Source organism: Amphibalanus amphitrite, unplaced genomic scaffold (genome assembly GCF_019059575.1).
Source record: "Amphibalanus amphitrite isolate SeventyFive unplaced genomic scaffold, NRLGWU_Aamphi_draft 000989F_arrow, whole genome shotgun sequence".
Classification (NCBI taxonomy): Eukaryota; Metazoa; Arthropoda; class Thecostraca; order Balanomorpha; family Balanidae; genus Amphibalanus; species Amphibalanus amphitrite.
The window spans coordinates 209,238-233,779 of record NW_024882483.1 but is presented as its reverse complement, the minus strand read 5'-3'; the positions used below and the strand labels follow the sequence as shown (position 1 = coordinate 233,779).

The 24,542-nt window shown below is 55.9% G+C and overlaps 1 protein-coding gene across 1 annotated transcript; it reads left to right on the top strand.

Moving 5' to 3' along the window:
* The first annotated feature begins 207 nt into the window (after nucleotides 1-207).
* On the top strand, nucleotides 208-22,012 carry LOC122368918 (G1/S-specific cyclin-D3-like). Its single transcript, XM_043343239.1, has 5 exons — nucleotides 208-681; nucleotides 1,794-2,009; nucleotides 10,069-10,240; nucleotides 17,740-17,882; nucleotides 20,469-22,012. Exons 1-5 carry the CDS (start codon nucleotides 439-441, stop codon nucleotides 20,634-20,636), a joined length of 942 nt encoding a protein of 313 aa, XP_043199174.1. The 5' UTR covers nucleotides 208-438; the 3' UTR covers nucleotides 20,637-22,012.
* The last annotated feature ends 2,530 nt before the right edge of the window (nucleotides 22,013-24,542 follow it).

The window sequence follows — 24,542 nt, the reverse complement described above, 5'->3', positions numbered from 1 at the left end:
GCAGTGAGCACCTCGTCAGTGTTGACCTTCCGTGACCTTGCCGGTCGCCCCGGCGGACTAGCAGCAGCCCGTACTATCGTTGTCATTACCTCCCACGACCGGACGGTCGCGGCGCCCCTCCAGAGCCGGCTGGCGGGTCCGACTGAGCTCAGCGGCGGCGCCGACGGGCCATCCGCCCGGCGACACGGAGCGACTCTCAGCTGATTGGCCGAGCGCCGGCTGGGTACGGAGCCGGGCGGGGGGAGGGGGCGATCAGCTGTTGGGGGCGCCGCCGCCGCGCCGGCCGCCGGGCGCCGGCGCTGTGGCCATTCCGGGCTGGGCGCTCGGGCAGTGAGGGAGACTGTCTCCGGGGTCCGCGCGAACCGACCGACTCGAACTAGCGACCGAGGTCTGCCTTATTGCAGACTTCCTCGAGAACTTTATAGTGTTAAGGACGCCATGTCTGCGTGCAGCATCTCCAGAGACCTGGGCGACAGCCTGCTCTGCTGCGAGAGTGGTGTGTTTGAACAGGAGCCCATCTGCAAGGCGATCCGCGACCCGGCGCTGATCAACGACCGGCGCGTGCTTACCAACCTGCTGGACGCCGAGAGCCGCTACATGGCCTCCTGCTCCTACTTCAAGTGCGTCCAGAACGAGATCAAGCTGCCCATGAGGAGAATCCTGGCCTACTGGATGGTCGAGGTAAGGGAACAACTCTGACAATTGTGTGCATGTGTGTGTGCTGTGTGCTTGGGAGGTTCAATGGGTTGAACTATGAGTGAAGGGATGGACATGGTGCTTTGTTGTTTTTGACGAGTTCCATATGTTTTGAACCACCCCTTTCCTTATGTTATGACTTTGTTACCTTATGGAATTCCCTGATGTTTTGAACGATCCTCTCCCTTATGAATATGTATTAATTATTCCCTTTGCTTTCCCTCAGATGGGCAAAGGGACCCCTTCCATTACTCCACTTGCCGTGTGCATATCCTGTTCGCTTGATCGATCGACCTGAAATAAAATGTTTGCTTAAAATAGTAATCGTTATGCATCAATTTTAGACACAACCTGAATAAAATCCATGCAGCTCTGTTTGCACGAGAAATTGCCTCAATCAAACAGTCGTTCTACCGATCGGCTTCGAATGATCCTGCTTAAACATAAAAAAATCCCGGATGAAAAGGTAATTTCCAGGTTAATTCGTACCGCAATCTGCCCTGTTGCAAAAGTGCGAGGACAACAATTTTGCTGTCAGAAATGACAACAATTTTGATGAGCTTTCTTCCGAAAACCGTTTTGAATTTGTAATGGGAACGCTTAACCTTTTAATTGTTTGCCTATACCTTTTTGCATGCGTATTTGTATCTACCTTATACATAAAAGTATAAAAGTGCACTTGCTGGTAGTATTGTTGGAGAATTAAAGGAGAATAGCCCCACTAATCCAGGCATCTGTATGAAATGATGAAGCGCATTACTAAATAAGTTGCATACGTTAAAAAAACCTGCGAATTATTATTTTGAAGCTAAAATGCCGCGTCAACCCTCTCATATTGTGACCGTAATGAAAAACAGCGATCAACGTCGTCTCGAAAGAGACATTGGCTTGTTTAGCACCCTGTATAGAAGAGGGCCGTCTAGGCAGGCCGTCTAGCTAACTGCGTCTAAGCAATGAATTTGTATACGTTTTTATCCATTGAGTGGGTATATTGTATATTTGAGTATTGTATATTGAGTTTGTATATTTAGCAATATGTAGCACCTTTACAAGGAGGTGTAGCAGACTTTCTAAGACACACCCGTCTCCATTTTCAGGTATGCGAGGAACAGCGCTGCCAAGATGACGTGTTTCCGCTGGCTATGAACCTCCTGGACCGATTTCTCAGTGTGACCAACGTCAAAAAGGACCACCTTCAGCTGCTGGGTGCCGTGTGTCTGTTCGTCGCCTCCAAGCTGCGAGAGACGCGACCGCTGACAGCAGAGATCCTCGTCCAGTGTGCCGACAACAGCATCAGCGTTCCAGATATCATAGTAAGTCCTCGCATCTTCACATTCCACGGCGATTTTGTCGAGTAACGAATGACGTCTTCCGCAAGTTTCCAATGCTACGAATAGATTCTATTCTCTGAACTACCTCCAGCACCGTGCGGCGTGCGCACACAGTCGTGATACAAAGCTGCAGTTTATTTTTACCACCGGCACGACTAGTGTGGCTAGCGACAGACCGAGCCGGGCCGCCGCCGGCGCCGGCGCGCCACAGAGCTCGAACGGCGCGCTTCCTTCAAGGTCACAGCCCGCGCCGGCCGCCCGCCGCGCCGGCCGACCGGCCAGCGCGCGAGCTGTGTGGCCCGGCTGCCTCAGCCGTCGAGTACCGATATACAGCGGGCTGGCTCGGTGGGCTGGTGTGCCTGTCGGTGCAGCAGTACCGGGCCATAACCCGGTCGTTCAAACGGTGGACCGGAGAGTCAGCCGTGCAGGCAAAGTTCAATGCGGCGTATTGAAAATGTTGGTTCGTGAGTGGTGAGGCAAAGTTCACATGAGAAACGACTGTAATCAGACTGCTAATTGAAGTTGCAAAGCCATTTAGCTGGTCATTTCACTCCTTTCTAATTAGCTGTAGATTGGTGTGAGCTTTGTATGTGACGGGGGAGCGATGGGTTTATCCGTTAAGCGGCCGCACCCTACGTCAGTGCGGTCGATAGGAGGCGGCTCCCTGCGCACCCTTTGACCTCTGTGACCTACCCCCTGCCGCCGCTGGAGGCAGCGCCCAGTCGCGCGCGCGGCCGACGTTGTATAGCAACAGGCTGCAACCGCCCATGACTCAGTCCCCTGCCCCCCGTCCCCCGTCCCCCCGGCCGCCGCTGCTGCAGGGACGGCCATGAGTCACGGTCAAAGCTGACCTAGGCCTCCCGGGCGAGCCTCAACCTGCCGACGAACGTACAGACGCATAGCCCACCACACCGCATCCCTGAGCGAGCGCGGCTTACCCTTCTGCAGCGTACTGAAACGCGCTGCCATGGCAAGATGGCAATTTTCCGAGTAGCCGTTTCGGCGAATGCACTTTCACTTCGCGGTAGACCGTTAGTGTAAGGTGCGGTATCACCGGGTGCACTGGTAAACTCTGTCAGACCACGGCGTGCCGCGGCTGACGCTAGGCTGGTCGTGCGTCAGAAGCGAGTGGCCGAGCGCCGAGCCCAGTCAGACGTGCTGAATGCTGTCTCTGCCCCCGCCCCCTGACTAATGTCACAGCCATGGGTGGAGAACCTGCCCCGGCCACCCCGGCCGTGGCCGGGGTAACTTTCAGCCTACCCCGGCGCGGCCGGGGTAACTTTGTCCACTTTTGTAAATCCTAAAAGCTATCTCCATGCGAAAAACTGCCACCTATAAAAGAATCTCTCATTATTCTTATCTACCTTCAAAGGTTTTTTAAAATTTACTTTATTTTCATTTTGGAGCTTCTATGCTCTCAATTTTTTTTTCATCGGGCAGCCCGACAAGTTTCATCTAACAACCCTAAATCATATTTAAGGGCCGTTATCGTAAGATGGCACTGCAATATCATCACAAGAGAGGACGAGGGTAATATCAGTGTCCAGTGAGATAGAAGGACGAGCTGTTGGGGGCTGGGGCTCAAGGCTCCTCCAACTTAACCCGCGCCAGGTTGGTGGCCCTATCGTAACACGTTGAGTCGAGCGGTCGGCGTTTCACGCTCCTTCTAACTCGGCTACTGGGCTACGAGGCGAAAAGCGGAACGACGTTTGAAAGAGGGACAAACGTGATCAGAGAAATCTGGTCAAGTTTTAGGCAAGCTCAATCATAAAATCACCATAGATAATAAAAGCCAAATTCCTCTGATTTTAGCGTTCTCCAACGGCTTTTCTCAAAGTTCATAACATAAGTCTGTCCCGTAGCTCAGTTGGTAGAGGCAATGGACTCCCGAGAGCCCGGGTTCGAGTCGCTCCGGCGCTCGATATTTGAGACTCCTGACGGTGATGGTCTGCGGTTGGTGGGAGCAGCCGCAGCCAGCTGAAGTCAGTTGAGTGGGACAGGCCGTGTCCGGCTTTGAAGGGCACGTTAAACTTTGGCATCTAAATTATCCCGTTACCCAGAATTGCGCGATCGGACGGTAGGGTTCGGGGTCTACCTACGCAACAAGCTCTGCTTAGCGTGGGCCCCCGGCTCTGTCAATCGGTCCATTAAAAAATTCGAGCTAAATCACTGCAAATAAAACATTGGATAACTCGTAATGGCAGACATCCATTGTTCCATGCCACAGAATAGGGGTTTGTTGATAACCGTTGACAAATATTTGTGCATCATCGTCTTTCTGACTTTCGGTCGCCGGCCGGGGTAACTTTTTCAAACATTCTCCACCCATGGTCACAGCTTATGTGGCTTCGTCTTTCAACAAAATTATCTTCCAGGAATTATGAATATCAATGCATAACAGGGCTGAATTTTCCGTTAATCTTTTGCCTTTTGTTCAAGAATGTATGTCATGAACATTTTCATGTTGACATTGCACTTCTTTCCCGGAGTTGTTAACCATTTCATGGTTTCCCACACGTCAATGGTATTGAACTACATTTTCCCTGATGATTACGTGGATTTTCTTTCATTCTGGCGAACCGGTCTGCTTATATTTACCCATCGACGTTTTAGCACGATCATTTATCGCCTCGATCTCAGGCTATACGTCGAAGTCGTTTATGTTTATGTCGCTTATTGAGCGCAATGCGCAGCAGTCTCATATCCCATCGACAAATGGTGTCACATGGCACACAATATACAATAGCGTACCGTTACATAAACGGAACTGCCGCTCACAATATAGAATAGATAAACAGACGGGACTATTTATTGATTGGCTGTTCAACGAGGACGTCCTGGCTGTCCGCTGCCTGGGCGATGATGACAGTCACTATTGAATTGAGAAGACGAAACAGGTTATTACCCTGGTTCGTTTTCTTCAGCTAACTAAATAAAGTTCACTTGTTGAGCTGCACGATCAGTCGATTTCAGCTCTGTACTCTACCGCGGCCGTCTGTCCTGGCTAGACCACATAGGCGCCCCGACCACTCCCAGTCCAGGGGTCAGTGACCGAACACATGAACAGCAACGTGACCTGACCGATAGGCACGAGCGGCCGCCCACGTCGGTCGGCTCGTGCCCCCACAGACCCTGGCATCACGACTGCCGTCCCGCCAGGACGGGGCCAGCCATTGATGTATTCCGTTCTACTCTGTGACCCGGGTCACCACACTTTCTAGCCGTGTTCCCGGCCCTACTCTTGGCCATTCTCGCTGTCTCGTCTGCGAGCATTAATACATAGAACGTCTAAAAAAACTCGCTACACTCCATCGCTGCCTCCGTTTCTACAGCTGGTCTCCGAGGCCAACTGATGGTCGCAGCGCTCGGCTTTTCGCAGCAGTGGCACCGCCGGCGGCTGGCAGGGGACTTCCGGCGACGTCCAGCCGTCTCGGGGATAAATAAACAGTCCGGGACGTCTGCAGGCCGACGGTGCTCAATGAATGAGTCTCTGAGTCACCCGCCGTCTGTGGCCCTGGGTAGGGCGCTGTGCCGCGCGGGCCACTGCAGGGCCTGGCTCCGCCGACCTCACGGGGAGTGGGGTGCATCAGGTCAGGTCAGGTGAACAGCTGGAGACGTAGCCAAGCTGTCACATCTGTTCATGAATGAACAGCGCTGTCGATGCTTCTCGATTCTCCAGTGTATAAATTTACATTCCACGGCGTTTCAGATCCATAACAGACAGATGGATCCAGCTCACCAAAGGACGACCCTGCTTCTTTCTGTCGTCTCTGTGTGTGGTTGTGACTTCAGCTAGTTGCCACGGGACATACTGGCGCTCACAGTTCGCAGGTCCAGAGTTCGCGGGTCCGCAGCTCCCGCGCGCTCTCTCTGTCCGTCTGTGCGTCTCTGTTCCTCTCCCCGCCCCTCCGCCGACGTCCGTCCGCCGTCTCCGAGGGGTGGGTAGTTTTTATGTTTCCGCCGTTTCGCCCGGTGCCTGTTTTACCTATATATCCTGAGCGATCTGGGCAAACATCCTGCGAGTCGACAGCCGGCAGAGGCCGGAACGGAGACGGTCCGGGCGTCCGGACAGACCACCGGAGACTCCCGGAGAGACTGCCGGAGACCCTCGGAGAGACCACCGGACAAGACACCGGACATTCCATCGCATAGGTCATCTGACAGCCCGCCCGACAGCGGCTATCTATAGACGAGCACGAACGACAACTCGCTAACTGTGAGAGTGATGGCTGATGAAACTGGAATCCACGACTCTCTTCGTGCCGGGGTGCACCGTTCCAGACTTTGATGTCATTCTGCTCTGGACCGTGTGAATGGTACTGGAAGCATAGTTATTACACGATGCATTCCCCGAAAAGCTTCTTTACGTCTTTGAGAATCAGGAGAACTGAACATACTCCGGTTCCCGACTTAGCACGGTCGACGGGGCCTCTCGTATGCCGTCATTACCGCCGTGACGTATGCAGTGTGCAATGCAATGCCTTGCACACGACACAATCGCTCGGCTTTATCTGGGGCCGGGGGTGGTCCGGCTCGGAAGGGACAGATCTGCCGGCATTTCCGTGAGCCGCAACTAGCTGAACGTGACGCCCGATGTCAATCCTGCTGACGGTGAACTACTTCGCATGACGGGAGTAAAAGCTTAAACGTGCTTGCGGCTGCGAAAGCCGATGACAGGCATGCATGCATATGTACTTTTGTAAGACGCACGAGCAATGCGAAAAATCGGCACTGAGAGTCAACCCTTGGAAGTTGCCCTTTAAAGCTGCCGATCACAGGAAAAGGTGCACACGTCCTTGATTCTTAATATGGATCCAGACCTACCACAGCTTGGTCCGCTGATTGAGTCGCACTTCATTTTGATGGATTAGCATCATAAATCAACTTCAGAGGGGAGCCAACATTATCCCATTTTATCACACGTCGGGTGAAGCCGGACCAGGAAAATATTCAGAATATCTGGAATGCGACTCATCTTCTGCTGCGATGAGATTCCTGTTACTTTTTTTCTCCTGTTAATTAGCTCGACTTCTTTTTTAAGGACGCAATAAAGAGCGTAATGTGGGCCTCGTCACAAGGGCGGAGTGGCCGCTGTGATGGTTTAAAGCGCTGCTGGTGCGGCCGTGGCCACCGCTCTCTGTTCTCTGGCCGTCTCTGGCAGCCAGAGATCAGATCAAGACCAGTTCTCCTCGGAGAGCTAAATCACTGCCGTCAGGTTCATGGCCAGACGTTTTTGTCTGCGGTCCCAGAGAATACATTTAGTGGTATGGTCTTTCTCTCCATCCTACAGCAGCTCTCACTGAAATAACCGCATGTTATATCTCCTCCCTTTCTCTTGTCTCTTCTTTTATCTTTTTTTTTGTAACAGCGAAGGCTCTGTCACGCACTGGTTCGTATTACACTTATTAGTTCATCAGCATCGCTCAAGTGCTATTAAGTGTGTGCATCATTCAACGTTGTTTTCCTTGATAATGTGAGCTGCCTGATGCTTCCGACCTATACCCTATCGTTCATCCCAATAGGATCCTTAAGTGGTAGGTGGAGCGTAGCCTATAGACTAGCGATAACCATCAAACGCAAGGCCATTTCATTCCACCCATTCTCGCAGCTATGAGCACCCTTTGGCGCTGCGTGGGGGCTGTTTTAATGAGGAAGGAGTTCATCGTTTTGTTCAAGGTCCTCCTAATGGGTTGTATGGCCTGCGGTATCCGAAGTCCTCCCTGTCTGACTTCTGAGTGGAAGGAGTATGCCTCCTCCACAGGAAACCTCCCCGGAGATCGGTTCTTCTCCTCAGGCGATCCCCGTTCTTCAGTATTATTTTCCCACTAGCTATTGTCACTGGTTCCAATAATTTGGCCCTGTAGCGGGTCGTCCGACTCCACCCCTTTCATCAGGGGCATTGTGTGGAACAGGGAGTGAGAAACAGAGGACACCACCTGTTGGTCCAATGTGACGTCACGACGCCGGAAACGGGCATTTTCCGGTCCGTCTTACAAGGGGAGGGGCCGCTTTTTACGCATCAGTTTCCGTGCAAAGTGCACGTTTTGTAGCAGGTGAAAATGGGGAGCACTCGCCCAGGACTTTATGGTAGGCAGGGGACGCGAGGATGGGCCTCTTCAAGGTGAAAGGATGTCCTGCGACCGACCGAACTTCAGGCTGTCCGCCTGGATGTGGCATGTCCTTACGACTGGCAATTACGCTCCTATTGTGCCGCGTGTTTGACGCCGCACTTCTCTCTCACATTCGTATGCTCGTGCCGTCCAGCGTCACCTTATAGCGCGACGTCGCCCTCCGCGTGTCCGGCACACCGTGAAGATGCGATGGACACTCGAGTCCATCTCCAGGGCTGGCACTGAGGAGTCACAATTAATGCCGTCACGGCCTTTGTGAGAACGCCGCATACCGGTGATCCAGGCTCGAATTAATAGCTCAGGCACCCGTTTATTGGAGGCGGTTCGGACACAAGAGTCAGGAAGGGTCGCCGCCTATTGTATACCCCGATGACCAGGAGAGGTGACCAGTGTCCCCTGGCTGGCACCAGGCGCCGGACGGTCGTCCTGGAACTCCGGCCACCCTGGCGCTGAAATGGTTCTTTCCGGCGTGCGAAATCAAGCTGATGACCGCCAGAAATGCCAATTGATCCTCCTTCACTGGAGCTGCAATGGCAAAGTTATGGGTGCGCGTCTAGTGCTAATGCCGACCGTCTGCATGAGATGTCGGTCTCTGTACCGCCCAGGGCGATGCACTGCGCCGAGCTAGGTCGACGCGAGACAACCGGTCGTAACCTGTCGCTCCTCACTGACAGACGCGCACCTCCGGCGGTGGCCCGGGGCCCGGACCGGCTCGAGCCGGCAGAACCCCTTCATCACCTGCACAGCGATCAGTGCACCGGCTGCTCCGAGCTCCATGGATAATTTTTATGTCTCGCCAGAGTGCGAACGAGTTCCCGGGGGCCAGAGTCGACGTCTAGCCCGTCTCCAGGGCTGGCGGTGGTGTGTCGCAAGCTTTAAATGGCACCGCTGTGCCCCATGACCTGGCGACCTTGGTGGGCCGATCGGCCCCGAGAGCCGCCGTCGTCGCGCGGAGGCCGCATCAGGGTCAGACTGAGTCGCCAGACAGCCGGGGAATGAGATTCGGAGGTGGGCTCACGCGTGACAGGTGCGATCCTGCCCAATAGAGAGTGGGAACGGTGCTCGTGCGTACGATTGAATGGAAGAGAGAGAGAAAGTGAAGGAGGGGGAGAAAGAGGTGACAAAAAAGAGGAAGTGAGATGGAGAACCTACGGATCAATTGAATCAATTTTTTAATCAAATAAGGCATTACTTTTCTGGCAGTTGTTTTTCGTCATCAAAAATGTAACTTGCTGCCATCCCTAGAACCAGGCAACAAAGTAAGACAGTATGCTCCCCAACCTGTGTCCAATACCCGACCGACCAGACCTGATTTCCCACTGTTTGTTGCGGTTTCCCGGACGGCCTTGATTGTCCTGCACCTCTCTGCCGCTTCGGTCGTTGTCTGTTTGCCAGACAGGGAGCCGCAGTGCGGCGCTGTGGTTATGAATTATCCACTGTCCAGGATGTGCAGATACTTGTCTCTTGGAACTTTATTCTATGTTTTCTGTGGCGGAACCTGCCGATGTTTAGTGGGCCGGCCGGGGCGGTGGCGACTGCTGAACGGTATCGCCACATCACTGGAACGTGGCGCACCCGAAGCCGAGATTGTCGTCGGCTCATTTGAATAGTGGCGTGGCGGATAATTAAAGCCGGCTGACGGCCGCGATGGCTCGCTGGTTTTGATGGCTGCGTGACGAGATGAATCGCGGCGTCAGATGGAGATTGTGACCGATATGAGGTCACCAGGCGGCAGTTCTGTCAGCCGAGGCGGCAGTTCCGTTCTGATGTAGGCACACAGCTTGTGGATAAAACACTACGAATGCTTGAATTTTATGCTTACGGTTTCCTAATATCTCCAAAGGTGCACGAACTGCTGCTGCGATGCTAGCACTACAGCCTTAGTAACGCGATTTATTCTTCTTTCTCAGGACTGGGAGCTGCTGGTGCTGCACCGGCTACGGTGGGAGATCAACGCCGTCACGTCACACGACTTCCTGGACCCGCTGTTGCACCGCCTGTCGTTGGAGCGGTACCTGTCGTCTTCGCGAGTGCCGGACGTGCGGAGGCAGGCCCAGACCTTCATCGTCATGTGCAGTACAGGTGAGTCAAAAAGAAGAGCTTGTTGTGCGCTGTGTATCTGCATGCGTCTTCCCATTGAAAGGTAAAGAGGAGGGAGAAGAGACGGAGGCAGGCAAATCGAGGTCAGCGGGATGACTGATGCAGTGCGGGTGTCGGGGAGGGTTGGGGTGCCATTGAGGGGCGGAAGTGGGCGTGGTGCCCGGCGTGTGGCTCCCGGGGCGTGCCAGATGCTGTGGCGTCCCTCTGGAAACCCGATCGGCTCGGTGCGGGGCGACCTGCGGCCACTTGCCGGCCACTTGTCAGCGCGGCGTCTGTGAGCGCCGCGCCGGCCGCCGGCTCCCAGCTGCCCGGCTCCGTCAGCCGAGGTTCCGGAGTCGGAGCTGCTCCCCTCGTCTACGCCCAGCCGTGGCTCCTTTGTCCGCGACTGCGGCGGCCCTTCTAACCCTGAGGAGCCCCTGGCGGCGGCGGCGCGGCGGGGCCGTCTGCTGCGCAGTAGGCTGCGCGCAGCGGGACGGGCTCTCTCCTGGGTGCTGGCTGGAGGTGGCCCTCCACCACACCGCTCCTCTAATGAACCGCGCACCGTAGACAGGGTAGTACCTGCAGACTGCAGAGACCTCCACTAGTAGAGGTGCAGCTCAATCAGGTCATGTTCTGAAAATTCCGAACAGAAACTCTTGCAACTACAATCTGCGGCATGCTTGTTGGTATGTCGGATCTCTTGGTTAGACATGACACATTCTGGAGATCTGGGAATCCAGGCACATCTCCACGGTAGCATCATTTCTCATATGCCATATGACGAAACGGCTAAAAAATGCCGCCTCATGTCGTCGCCAAGCGAGATGAAGAATGTCAGACACATAAGTCATTCCAAACCCTTCGGCAGGCATTCCATCCATTCCCAGACGGATAAACTGCCTTCCAAAGGGTGCACATGGTGAGCTTTCAGCCTTGAATGGCCTTATGCCGAACAGCAGGCTTCCTGAAAGGCGTCGATGTCAAATTTAAGTCTGAAAGGGTGTCTCTGTGGGTCACCTTTTCAGCGGGATCTTGAAGAGGTGGCTAAGGGGCCGGCGCGCCACCCTGGATCATTGTCTGCCCCACTCAGCTGACCGGACCGACTTCACAAGGAGTTCAGTGTGATATCGGCAGTGTGGCCTCCGTTCAGTGGACCAAAGTCGTGTCGGCAGTTGTTCAAGGTCTGTCCTCACTGGACCTCTGGGCGGCATGCCATTCGGTGCCTGTGTGACTGAATAACGAGCTGGACGACACTGCTCTGGCATGCCGGCCTCTCAGGGAGGCGAACAGTGTCCATCTCCCCCTTTCCCTTCGATGACCTCGCTGCGCACTGCTTGTCACTGCTTGTGGTATGGCAGGCGCGTTTATGTGGAAGGTTAGGTGATTTCACTGGCATTGTTCAGTGCTGGTATTTGTCCTCTCGCATATACATTTCGGTTTTGATGTTTCGGTGTTCGTTCTGATTTTTTAAATGCAAGAGTAAGCCCTTGGTGGGTTTCCAAATGTTGCTGTGATGTTTTTGGGTAAACAAAACGGACATGAGTTGCTGAGCCTTACATAGTCAACCGGAGTTGAGACGTTCGATCCGTGCCGGCCTCTCCCACGGTCCTCCGCCTGTGGACCCCCGGTCAGTCAGTACGATGGGGGGGGGGCTGTAACAAGCCGGCCACCGCTCCGTGTCGCGCCAGGGGACCCTCGCGCCGGACGGAGCGACAAGGTCACGTCGGAGCGCGACGACGAGCGGCCATTGTCAACGACCTCCGGCGCAGTCCCTGAACCTGGCCGCCGCTGTAAAAAGACGGAGGCCATCGGTGCGGGCGCCCCCGCCCACCAGTTCTGTTGTCACCGCTCCTTCGGTGGCAGTGCTGTCGTCTCTATGGTATAGCCTTCGACTGTCCGAGAACGGGCAGTCGCACTGTCGGTACATTCAGCGGCGTTTCTTTTGGTGACCGGTGGCTAGTCGAAGCTGAGGAGGTCACCCGCCTCTGACCCCGGCTGCTGTGCGGGAAATTGGAAGGACGTGGCTGGTGAACGGTGGCCAAATGTAACCCATTCGTCTCCCTGCATGAGATATCTGGCCTCGACGGGAGGTGCTGAGATCTGACTGGGTGGGCCGTCGACTGCCGCGCTTCCTCACTCATTGAGGTTGGAGCAAATGGACTCCCGACATATCATTTACATTTGACTATTCTTTATTAAGTAGATGAAAATAGCTGATAAAATTAATTTAGATTCCTGCTTGTTGAATGGATTATGGAATGGCATAGAGTAAAACTGCCCTGCTATGTGCGCATAAGCCTGTTAGCCGGACGTTGACGCCGGGGCTGTGGCTATCGACCCTGTCGCCTTGGGGCCGGTACCGCGCGGATTCCATGTCCGACTACCCGCCGAGGGCCTCTGGTTAGTCCGCAGCCGCCTCCTTTGTGTGCCAGCGCCGCAGAAGAGGTGGCCGATTCCCGGGTGAAGGTCCCGCACGCGCCTAATCGGTCGATATCGGGTCTCTCGGAAGCCGATCGGCTCCTGGCTGTGCGCCGGCCATGTGAAAAGCCACCCAGCGGGTCGCCGCAGCCCAGCGCGAGCCCTTCCCGACAGCGCCGCCTGCGGCCGCTGGTAGTGACATGGCGCCGCTGAGCCGATAGCGGCGCGTCGGCGGCGGTGGCGGCGCACTGTGCGCCGTCACCCGGCGGTGCGCTAAAGACCGTCCCTCTGCCCACGCGGTGGTCGGGTAGGCTTTCATGTGGGCCGGCAGCGCTGGCCAAGGGACGGAGCGGCGACCTCCGCGCCTTTGTGCCGCACCATCTACACTGGCCCTGAACTTGCTTCCGTCGGCTGGTGGCTTGGAAAATCTGAAAAATGATCTGCCGAGCTGTGTATTAGTAGTTCAACTTCAAAGGTTTTTCAGCTGACAGTCGGGTACTTGGGCCCCGTCGGTGTATGGCTGGTCTTCTTTCAAGAGGTGGCAAATGATGGTATATCCCAATTCGCATGTCACTGAGTGCGACTATCACCGCCAAGGCCATGACGTGCGTGTCCAAGCGCTTAGCTTCATGCGACGTGCCTGTTCGGTGTTTTAAGTGCTCTCTCACTGGCCGAAGTTGGCTAGCAGTGTGAGAATGAGTGGACACAAGTGAGCGCCGAATAGGAGTGAGTCGATTCACGATGAGAACGTCCCTTGAACGATCCGGACCGGCGCTCTCGTCGGCACTTCACCGATCTAATTGGGGGACTTCCGTGGGGACATTGCCCAACGCTGAAGGACAGGGGCTCTCCAAGGAAGTAGCTGCGGTCCTCTTTTATTGCCGCGCAGAGGCGAGGCGGAAAATTACGACAGACACCTGGCATTTTCTAATAAAGTGGTGTGCCTATTGGCTGACCGGCACGATAGCCATTAAATAACACATCCAGAGGAGGCGAGTGCCGATTGGGACACACCCAGCAGCGGAAGCCACATCGGTCCTTGAAGTTTGTGGCCCCGTTTTAGCCTGGTTGCCACCTGGTCCGAGCGCGTGGCGCCGGTGACCGCCTGCCGACGGAATGCGCCGTGCGCAGCCCGCGTCTGCCGCCAGCCACCGACAATTGCCCCGTCCGAATGCCACAGCTGCGATAAAGAGCCAGCCGCGAACTCCGGCGGCGTTGCCGAGGCGGCGATGGACCTGCGACCGCCTCTGGCGAGGTCACGTCGCTCCGTACGCTGTTCGGGGCCGCGCCGGTCGCGCTTGACTGGAACCGCGAAGCCTTCTGAGACACTTCAATGGTGGCTGGACGGCTGCCGTTCTCACGAGGTGAAGGATACAGCGGCCATGGCCTGGTTATGTGCCGACAGTGTGTTGGTTGTGTTGGCTAATGGTGATGTTCACAGTTTTTAATCAGTGAATCGTCATAATGGCAGAATAATTGAAAAGGCCACGAAACAGCCTTTTACGCGCGCTGCGCCATCGTAAAGGCCTGACATACCGAAGGTGATGACCAAAAAACGCCTCATCTGTGCGAATCCTTTGGATAAAAACCATAATCCCTCCTCCTTCATGGCATTGTTGGCGCTCTCAAAGTAATCGATCAGTTTTTGCAAGCAAAAACCCTTAATACCGTGACATCGAATGAGTTGATTGATTTTGGGTGGGCACTCTTCAGGCCTGACTGCGGGAGGCGGCCACTCGTGGGGTCGGCCTCTTTAAACTCTACATTACCCGAGGCGCTATGAGCGGCAGTTCCCAGCTGACGAGACTGCTTTGTAAAGAATCCCCGCCCCCCGAGGCAGCTCTCATGGAGCCGGCACTCGCGGACCTTGAGCTGTCGGTCGTGCAGATCACCGGCGGGCTCCCGCCGAGGCTGCGATGGCCGGTCGGGCCCCGGCTCCCCGCGCCGCCGCGCTGCCGCCCGCCCTGCAGGCCGCGGCGCCGGCAGATTCGTCGGCCGGCACGCTCGGCCCTAGCCGTGCCGCGACGAGCACCCCGACCGAGAGGACAGAGGAGCCGCCCTCCGCTGGCGCCCTCCGCGCCCCCCGCTACCACCCGGAGACTCAGAGGTATGCGGACGCACCGGACATTGCCGACTGACGACAAGAACGAGCGTTGTGAAACTGTCCATGCAAAATATACGGCATGTTCAAACATATTGGCCCAGGTGGCACTGGCGACCATGCCATGATTTGACTGCATGCGTCGTGAGATGGTGCCTGGTGGCTACCTCGGGCTCGCAACAGTCTCATGAATCGGGCACATATGTACAGGCTGATGTTCGCCCAGCCAGTTTCAACATTTATCCTGTCTCCAAGCTGTGGTCGGCATTTGAAATTGATCATCCTTTATGGGAACAAATGCATTTCACGAAGTGCTCTTGTAAGAAGTCTTCTGTCGCCGGTGATTTGACGTCTTTGACATGGTGACGTGACCGAGCGGTACCGGGCATCTCGGGCCCACCTGCTGCCAGCCGTGTATGTGCAGGCATGCCGGTGCACCTCCCACGCAGTACGCCCACGGTATGTTTTGGCACACCGCCCAACTGGGCTCGGCGCATTGCAGTCAGACCTTTCGCCACTGGACGGACTGGTCCGGAGGAGAGGCTGTCTGGAGAGGTGGTGGGTTATATTGGAGAGTTACAGGGTCCGTCCAGGCATATAGGTCTGTCGTGAAGAAGTGGAAGTTGCGCGGAAGATATGAGATGAATAGGGTCTGTCTGAAAGTTGCTAGGACTGGTATGGAGCGGTGTCTGATTCGCACTGTGTAGTGTAGGGCTGTGTTCGCCCAACTGAATCCATTCCTTGTGGGTGGCCGCCCGGCCCGCCCGGCCAGACCTTGGCGTGCCGAGTCGGTCGTGCAGCGCCGCCGAGGACACGGCGTGACGCACGACCGTCACGCCCGGCCGTGACCGGCGTGACGTCACGGCCCGACTGTGACGGCGGCGTCTCTGGGACGGGTGTGACAGCCGCTGCCATCAGCCGTCATCCGTCAGCCGTCAGCCGTCAGCCGGCGCCGCGGCTGATGACATCAGGTGGCCATGCATTGCAGATGTGCAGCGGTGCCAGTGGCCGGGCGCGGACGAACGTCCCTCGAGAGCGTGCCGCAGGCCGGGCTCGCGTCACGGCCGGAAGTGTCTGGCAGCGGTCGGCGGGCTTTGATTTGGGCCGGGCGCGCGTCCCGCCGGGACAGGCCTGACGAGCCTGGTGTCGGCGGCTGACGGGGGACCGCCCAGTGGACAGCTCCCCAGGCGCCACCGCCGGCCGGAAGCAGCGTGCAGCCCGGCCGCGCGGCGGCGGCGTGGCTCTGTTTGTCGAGTCAGATTAGTGAGCCGCTATCGGGAGACGGCGGCGGTAGGTGGGAGATACCTGCGATGGATGGATGAGGCGACTCCGTGTTCGGTTGGATTCTCTCGGCGGTTCACCGGCCTCACCCCGCGCCACCCCATTCATGGCCCGCCTTGTGGGACGGGTACCGATGTCAGACGAGGGGCCCGGTCGCGAACGGTCGACCGCTGCCGACGTCACCGGACATTTCGGCTGTCGTTCGGTACTTGGCTGCGCCTGCCAAGTGGGCGATACATGGCCGATAGCACCGGCTGTCAAGTCGTGGCGCCGACGATAGCAGGCGGATGAATGAGCACCGCCGCCGCGCCGGCACCGTTCCGTTTCCCGCGGCCCTGTTCGGGTGGGCCGTGTCACCGGGGCCGGTGCACGGCAGATAGGCCGGCCGGCCGGCGCGCTGGGCGGCCGGCCCGGTGACCGGCGCCGCTCTCTCTCTCTCTCTCCCCAGGTCTGTTTGTCCGGTGACCGAGATCCGGCACCGGCGCCGGCCGCTGACGGTGTTTACCCTCTCAGAGGCGGCGGACGGCCAACAGCCTTTGAAGCCGGCAATAAACGCACCTTCCGCAGATGAATGGCCATTGTGCGCGCCAGATGGAGTGCGCCGCAGTTGTAGACGGGTCAGTGGACCGGTGGCAGTGGGTCAGTAATGTTTCCGCGCAGATGGACCGTCGATACTCCCGTACGTCACCTCCATAAACTGGACATTGGCTGGCTGGGATAACAGTTGAACTCAGTTCGTGGCCTGACGGCACTTGGAAACGCTAGTTTCGTTCAGTGAGGCTTGCTGTTTCCACCTAATAGCTGTTCATTCTTTCTTTCTTCTAGATATGACTTGATCTCTGCTATGATGGTTATCCTGCAGTTCAAAACAGGGCACATTACAGATCACCGCGGCCAATAGGGCCGACCAGAGCTTGCCAAAGCTAGTCGCCAATCCGTCGAGTCCGTAGCTTATGGATGAAACTCGTATTATGCCGTCCAAACCCACCGTCATCCATTCAGTGTTGTATTGTCTGAAACCCTCATGGAGCTCCCCGGAACATGTGGCCGGCCCGGATCCGGTACTCATTACTATCCTCATCGGTTTACCGAGACGGCACACACAGCCGACGGTGCGGGCAGCTAATCACGACCGCGGAAGGGTTCACCAATAGAAGGGGTTCCACAGTCTGGGTCGGCCAGGACCACCCAAACTAGGGCACGCGGGTCGCCATTCAGCGCGGAGGTACACCGGGGAGTGGCCCAGTTCCCGTGCACCCTCGATATTAATTGTCCCGCCCACCGCCGCGCCGACCCGCTGGGACTCTGGTTGTGCGCTGGCTCCCGGTTCTAGAGGAGAGCTGCCGCAGATTACTGCGGGCCACGGTGGGCAAGGCAGGCAAGGCAGCTTCCCGCCGCCCACCCGCGTGGGGCAGCCGCTGTCTCCGGGTGACACTTTCGCCGCAGTGACGGATGGCGCGCCGCTATCGCCGCATCGTGTTGACGCGCACCGGATCCGCCGCACGGGCGCTGGAATGTGTTGCAGAGGGCGGCGCAGCGTTGCGGCGTGCAGTAACTGCGCCAAACATAGGGCCGAGTCGCTCCTCACGGCTGACAAACCCGGTCACCGGAATTTCAACTCAGCTGTACACATCTGTCTGTGTTTCTTAGTGCTGTTTTGGACGTCAGACGTGGTGGTAATAGATGTGTTTTCTTGTTTCAGAATTCAAGTTCAGCATCCACACCCCGAGCATGGTGGCGGCTGCGAGCCTGGCGGCGGCCGTCCAGGGCCTGCTGCCGGCCAGCCGGGAAGGCGCCATGAACGGCATCTTCAGCCAACTACACCGCATCACCGCCGTCGAAACGGTAAGTTTCCGAGACGGGCTGTGACTGTTTGCCTTCTTGGGACGCAAACATGCACCGGGCCACCCAATCCTTGTTCTACGGACGCTGCGGACAACGGAATGACGTTGATCAGTTCCTTGATGCACTGCACTGGCTGAAGACGAAACTACATCTGTATAAGAGGACGAATTATAGCTAGCCGTATAGAGTTGCAAAATTTCCCTACCGCACTACCGGCATGCCGGTAATTTTTCACTACCGCAGGTTTTTTCGTGGTATCTGGCATGTCTTGCCGGTAGCATGCCGGTATTTTTGATTTTGCACACAAAAAAATTATCAGCATATGATTCAAACTTTGGACACTAAGAGGCTATTGAATTGTAATAACAGCAATCTTAGCCACTGCAAAATACATTTTGTGGTAAAAGTTCCATATGCCGTATTAAAATTACCGCCAAATTACCGGTATGCCGATAATTTGGCGGTTTTTTTGCTTGGGGCGTGGTAGCATGCCGGTATCCCAGAAAATTTTTGTGTGGCGGGGCGGTGCCGGTAGCAGCCCATTGGGAAAACTTTGCAACTCTATAGCCGTATTCGTACCCCGTTGATAACCATTTAGCTTCGCGAATTTGCTATTCACTGCTCAGCACGCTTTGTTGTGGGGTCGGTAAATGAACCCCACAATGTGCCAGCTCGTGCCCTTGAAACGCGAGCTCCCCAGCACGGTTTCTAGCAAGACCGGAGCCTGTTTTTGGCATCTCCGGCTGCTGCGGGCAAAAAGAGCCCTCCGCTAACCAGGTCGTCCCACAAGTCTCGCGTTACGGGAAAAAGCTGACCAACATTTATTTCAACAACAGCCGAGACAACGGGTTGTGGTGTGCATAATCACAAACCGCCTGAGAAAGGCCTCGCCTGGGAACTGGGCCGAGAGCAAAGAGAGACGAGTTCTTGCGTGTGATCACTCAACACACTCATCTAGGCTCATTGCCTTAGTTGAATGCTCAATTACCTGCGAAATTATCGGATTATCCATCGATTATTCTGATTACTAAAGTGACATTCATTCAATGGTCACTCGCTTCCAGTATTTTTTCGTCCCCGTTGTTGTCAACTGGCAAACTGCCGAGTGCCGAAGTTTGGTCGGCCGGCCGGGTGTCCTATGATGCACCTGTGAGCTATGCCGCACATGTACAGGTTGCCCGGGCCTGTTGGCCTTGCGAAGCTATGCCGCCGCCAGGAATTCAGCAGTTCACAAGGCATTCGCCGGCCTTGAAGGTGCACATGCGGTGGGCCAGGAAGCCAGTTTCTGAGGAATCGTAATGCTTGTCGTGCAGATACTGGCGACGTTTTTGATATTGGTATGTTTGGCAAATCTACTGGTGGATGCTATGACGAATAGCAGAGTCTAAATATTTCAATCGCTGCTGGCTGGAGGATCATTCATGGTCCTTGGTTAAGTGCGCGTATGGTTCTGAGTAGGTTGCAGAAAAGCTATAAATCGGGGCATCGAGTAGGTACTCTGCTGAGGTCTGATCATATACCCTGGTCAGGAGTAGTTGAGTGAAGCGAGGAGAATGCAAATGTTCCCGCTCGGTCGGTCTAGTGGCGCTAGATACGAACCCTCAGGGATCCAGACGCATCTCACCGCGGTTAGAAACCCGCTGTGAGGAGAGATGAGCCTACGCTGAGGTCACCGGAGGCTCCGCTGCCTGTCCTGTCCTGGTCGCTTCAGTCGACTGGCACTGTCCCCAGCACAGAGGCCCGGCTCAACGACCTCTAATTCGAGTCAATGGCACCCTTTCAGGAGCGTTAACGCGCGTGAAAATTCCGACCGCCGAAAACAAAGTGCCATGAAGGGAGTTTTTGGGCAGCTCTTCTGGTGGGCGCTGCGGAACTGACCTTCGGCGAGGCGTTCACCCCGGGGACAGACGGTCCCCGTTCTCTGGGGCCCTGCGCACCCACCGTTCCCACGAACTGTATGTAGACGCGGCGGGCGCGGCCGGGCGGACACTATGGGTGTCCCAGCGGGCTGTCTGCGCTGCCGACAGGGGTGTCGGCCGCCCCCGAAAGGAGCGCGCCGTCCAGCTCGATAACGCTGCTCCGCCGAGAGATTCTAGTCCGACCAGCCCCGACATTCACCTACTGATAGCGGGGCGGTAGCGGAGCGTGATACATCGCGTGATGGGCACACGGCGCGGGTGATGCGATCGTGGCTGAGCCCCTCGTGCCGGCAACCAAATCTGGCTCAACTTTTCCGCAGATCATACTTGTAATACTTCATGGTATTTTTCGCGTGACCGATTTAGTTGACGTACTTAAAGGCTGCCGCTGCGAGGCTTGGCGACGGTCACAGACCACAGTTATGATCAACTCCATTCTTTTCATCTTCTCGTATGCGTTTTTATTTGCCGCAATTGCCGCTGTCACAGTTTCATCAGCGCATTACCAAAAAAGACGTCCGTTTAACGTAGATACAGTGGATGTTCGCTTTATTGCTACTTATTGACTGGTAGCTGACTAAAGCCTGCTTATGACTCCATGCTGTGCCTGATGTCCGCGCTCTGACTGACCATCTGATGCTGACGCGGTGCCCCTCCCGTGTTCCAGGACCTGCTGCGCGGCTGCCTGGACCAGATCGAGGAAATGATCCGCGAGTTCACTGCCGAGCAGAACAGTCGCGCCGCGGCCGCGCCCGGCTCCGACCCGGCCGCCGATCTGTCGGGGGAATACCAGACCGCCGAGACGCCCACCGATGTGCGAGAGGTGCACTTCTAGGCCGGCTCATCGGCCGCCTCCTGCAGCCGTGACGTCATACACCCGTGGGACGTCATAGCCGCGGTCACGGGTCCGTGCGCGCGGAACTCGCCAGCACCTCCTCGAGTCGCCTCGACTGCCATCGTCTAGTCGTCTGCAGAAAACAGCACAGGGACAAGCTGGTTTTATGTTTGGCCAAGGTGCCGTCTGCGCTCAGCAGGGGTGCCCTAGTATTCGATGCTCTGGTATCGTTTTTATTGCGTTCATTTTGGGCCTAGATTCGCCAAGGTTGATTCGGGGGCAGCTGGTGGGTTTCACGGACTAAGAGGCCGCTAAAACGGCCAACACTCCTCACAAAATGTCAGAGGTTCGACTAGTTCTTGATGTTATATCAGCACATATGTAGCTTTTCAAAAGTATTTAGGATTTTAGTGTACGAAAATTTAATCGAAAACATTAGTGTGCTGATATAGTATCCTGAACTTGCATACCTCCTCCATTTTGTAAGGACTGCGTGTCGTTTTGGCCGGTCGGCGCACGGGCCTCTCTCGTACCTTGGTGGGGTTTCGGCGGCCCTCCTCCGTGGCTCCGGCCCGGCAGTCATCCGTCGTTAGTCGATATCTGTATATAACTGTGAATGTGATACGGTGTGTCCGTGAAGCCCGCCCGGCGCAGACCACCAGAGCGTCGCGCCGGACGTCAGAGTACAAAGTCGGCTGCCGCCGGGGCGTCGGTCCGACACTGACCGGGGCCGCACGGCTGACCGAACAGCCGCAGGCTCGGTCAGGTCGGGGCGGCGCCCTGACTGGCAGCCGTCGTAAGTTAGTCCGCGTCTCGCGTTCGGGGTTCAACGGGGGAGAGGGAGGGTGGCGAAAGGGATCGGAGTGGGGCCCAGCTCTGGAATCAGGCAGGTAGTGTTTTATCTCAGGTACGGGGGACCGGCGGACGGCGGGGCGCCGGCGGCCGGGCCGGGTCAGGTCGGGTCGCCGGTGGCCACCCCGTCCGCCGGCTCAGGACGGCACGATCAGGCGCAGTGGTGTGTACCTCCGCGGACAGAGCACTGCCACAGTAGGGGTCGAACGGGGGCCGGCCATCCCCGGCCGGGCCGACACCGCGCGGCTCGGCTAGAACCAGTGTTATGCTTGTCAGTGGCGTTAGAACGACATCGTACGCGCTGGTTTAGGTGTTAACATAGCGCTCGTTTTAATGACGGTCTAAATATATCTATATTTTAGGTGTGTTGCGCGTGAGTCGTTTCATGCCCTTGCTTATCTTTGTCGTGTTTCGCTAGTTTGCGGCGCCTTGGTGGACCGACGTCAGGCAGCCTTATTGAATGGATGGAACTTACGCTTACGATCTGTACCTCATGAGTTTGTTTACAAATACACGAAAAATTTGTACTCTCATCTTTGGTGACAGGTGAGCCGTGAGTGGAAACTGGTAAAACACAAAGCTGCATGATAAACACGTGTCACGAGAAGTTCAAGCAAAGCAAATCGTGCCGAAGGAAGACTGATTCGACGAGCACAAACACATGCTGCAGTAATTAATTACATCTTACTTTCGAGCTATAGAAGTGCGTTTCACGGATTCAGAGGAATGTGCCAGTAAAAATTAGACTAACCAGGCTATATGCCAATAAACGACAAAGCAGATCCAACGTTCCACCTATGAAACACGCGGGTCAGCGCTGGCACAGAGAGGAAGCCTGACCTGACCTTGCCGGAGGGGCTGTGGTGTCACTGGTGAAGGGCAGGGCGCTGAGAGATCGGGACTAAGTCCAGGCAGTGCAAGCGAGTGGACTGGGACGGCTGTGGCTAAGGTGGTCTACAGATCTGGGAGTGTGTTGCGAACGTTGGGCCAACATCGCACTACGCCTCCAAGAACAACTTAAAACGCCCAACGACGCCCAATAACGAGACAGCAATTTTTCGGGCTCCACCACAGGTATCGTCCCGCGTTTTGCGACGCCACATGCTTCTGTTGTTGGCACTGACAATATCTATTTTCCGGGGGAGCTGTCTTCCCATGCATATGCTCCACTCCATAAACGCTTACGCTGACAGACTTCTGTCTGACAGCATGTGCGTTTGTGCTAATGGATTTCACGCTCCATTATTCAGTATGCATGGCATTATGCGCATAATTTCTTCAATTACGTATGTCCCGTTGCTGAGTCTGTATGTGCTTCACGACTAGCCCAGTCACCGAAAGAGCTGTCTCTGGGGAGGAATGGGGTAATCCCAATCACCAACAGACCATGTTCAGCGACTGGTCTGGACTCTAACCGAGCTATCCCACAGCTGGTCCAGTCGTAGTCACCGACAGATTTGTCTCTCAGTTGGCTGAGACACCGACAGATTAGGGCCGTTTGTCCAGCACGGCAACAGGCGCTGCCAATCCTGATCTACCGCTGCAGTCGCCGGCACCTGACGAAAAATCCGCATAGTTTCTCACGTATACCTTTCAGCTTATGACTTGTGACTTCGAGAATCGTCACAGCGGATTTAAACGTATGGTTGGCAATACTATCGTCGACAGGTCACCAAGATCGAGATGATTTAGGTGTGCGTGAACGTAAATGGTGATAGTTCATTTGCACTTTCCGCAGGAGATAGGTCCCGTGCAGTCAGAACATATCTCAGTGAAACTGTTTTCAGGTGCCACAGGCCCAATAGATTGATCCATCATTCAGTGACAGCGGTGGTCATACAGCGTGCCGGGGTGCCGATTCGTCTCGATCCAGGCTCTGTTTGAACACGGCTCAGCCCGCCATGTCGGATCAGCCGGTCTCAGTTTACCTCGGAGTCCGGCATTCGGTATGGCTGACGTCACCTCCTGCTGATGATTAACCTTCCCCAGCGTGATTTATAGCGTTGCTACCAAGTCAGCACAATGCTTGCCTGACAGCGGTTTTGGTAATGAAAGGGCGGAAAGTAGACGGTTTGCTGTCGCTAAATGACTGAAGTTCGTGTGCATTGTGTGTTTCAACGCCGCTCGACTAGCCGAGCCTAGATCGAAAGGAAACTACACAGACAAAACATGTGTTTCTATGCCTGCTTTACCTGGTGGGGCTTTATGCCGTATATAGCCGTCCCCATTCGGCGCAATCAATCGTCACAAGCGACCGGTCATGAGCTGTACGTGACTTCCGCTGTATTAGACGGTTACCCTCCGAAACAACTCACTTACTTTGGTTTGGAACAAATAGCCGCCGTCACCGCTGCCACAAGAGGCCGTCAGTCACCGTGTCTCAGGTGGCCCGGCGGTCGCCCACTCTCTGCCACAGGTCCGTAATCTCTGTGTGAAAACAGGACTCTCTCGAGCAGCGACGCTCCGTGGTTGGACGGATATTTTTGGTGGCGTATTGACACGGATGTCGGATGCCGCTGCTCCGCAAAACCGGTTCCTCAATTCGGTCACCTGGCTGGGAACGGATCGTCTTCCTACCTACCGCAGAAGCGGTTCTCTGTCCAGGACAGTGCTCCGAGACAGTGCCCAGCCCACATTCCCGCATTATAACCCTGAAAGGGCAGCCACTGAGCGGCCTTTCAGCATCCACGGCCCACCGACCGAGTCCGGACTGACCCAGAGTCGGGCACAGTTCAGCGCGGTGAAAACCTCCGATAAATTGCGGGCGTCCTGTGGTAGCTCCAGTCGGTCAGGAGCGCAGTCACAGTCAATGGGAAGAGAGCGATGGACCGGAGAGCTTTGTCTGAATCAAGACATGGCGCCGCTGGTACCGGACTCGCCTACCCCTGGACTGGTCAGTAGGTCCGGTACGGTTCAGGGCCGGCCGGATCACCGGCGACAAATGCCATGGCCGCCGCTGGCATTCCTGGCGCAGCGCACACGGAGCACAACAGGCACAGCGCCACACTCGTCGCATAGCTGATACTGCGCCGGGGTTCGCAAATGACAGCGGTT

Excerpts from the sequence above, each read along its gene's own strand:
- LOC122368918 (XM_043343239.1), top strand. The coding sequence starts at position 439 with ATGTCTGCGTGCAGCATCTCCAGAGACCTGGGCGACAGCCTGCTCTGC. Across the intron at positions 2,010-10,068 it reads TCAGCGTTCCAGATATCATA|GACTGGGAGCTGCTGGTGCT; the intron begins GTAAGTCCTCGC and ends CTTCTTTCTCAG. Across the intron at positions 17,883-20,468 it reads GCATCACCGCCGTCGAAACG|GACCTGCTGCGCGGCTGCCT; the intron begins GTAAGTTTCCGA and ends CCCGTGTTCCAG.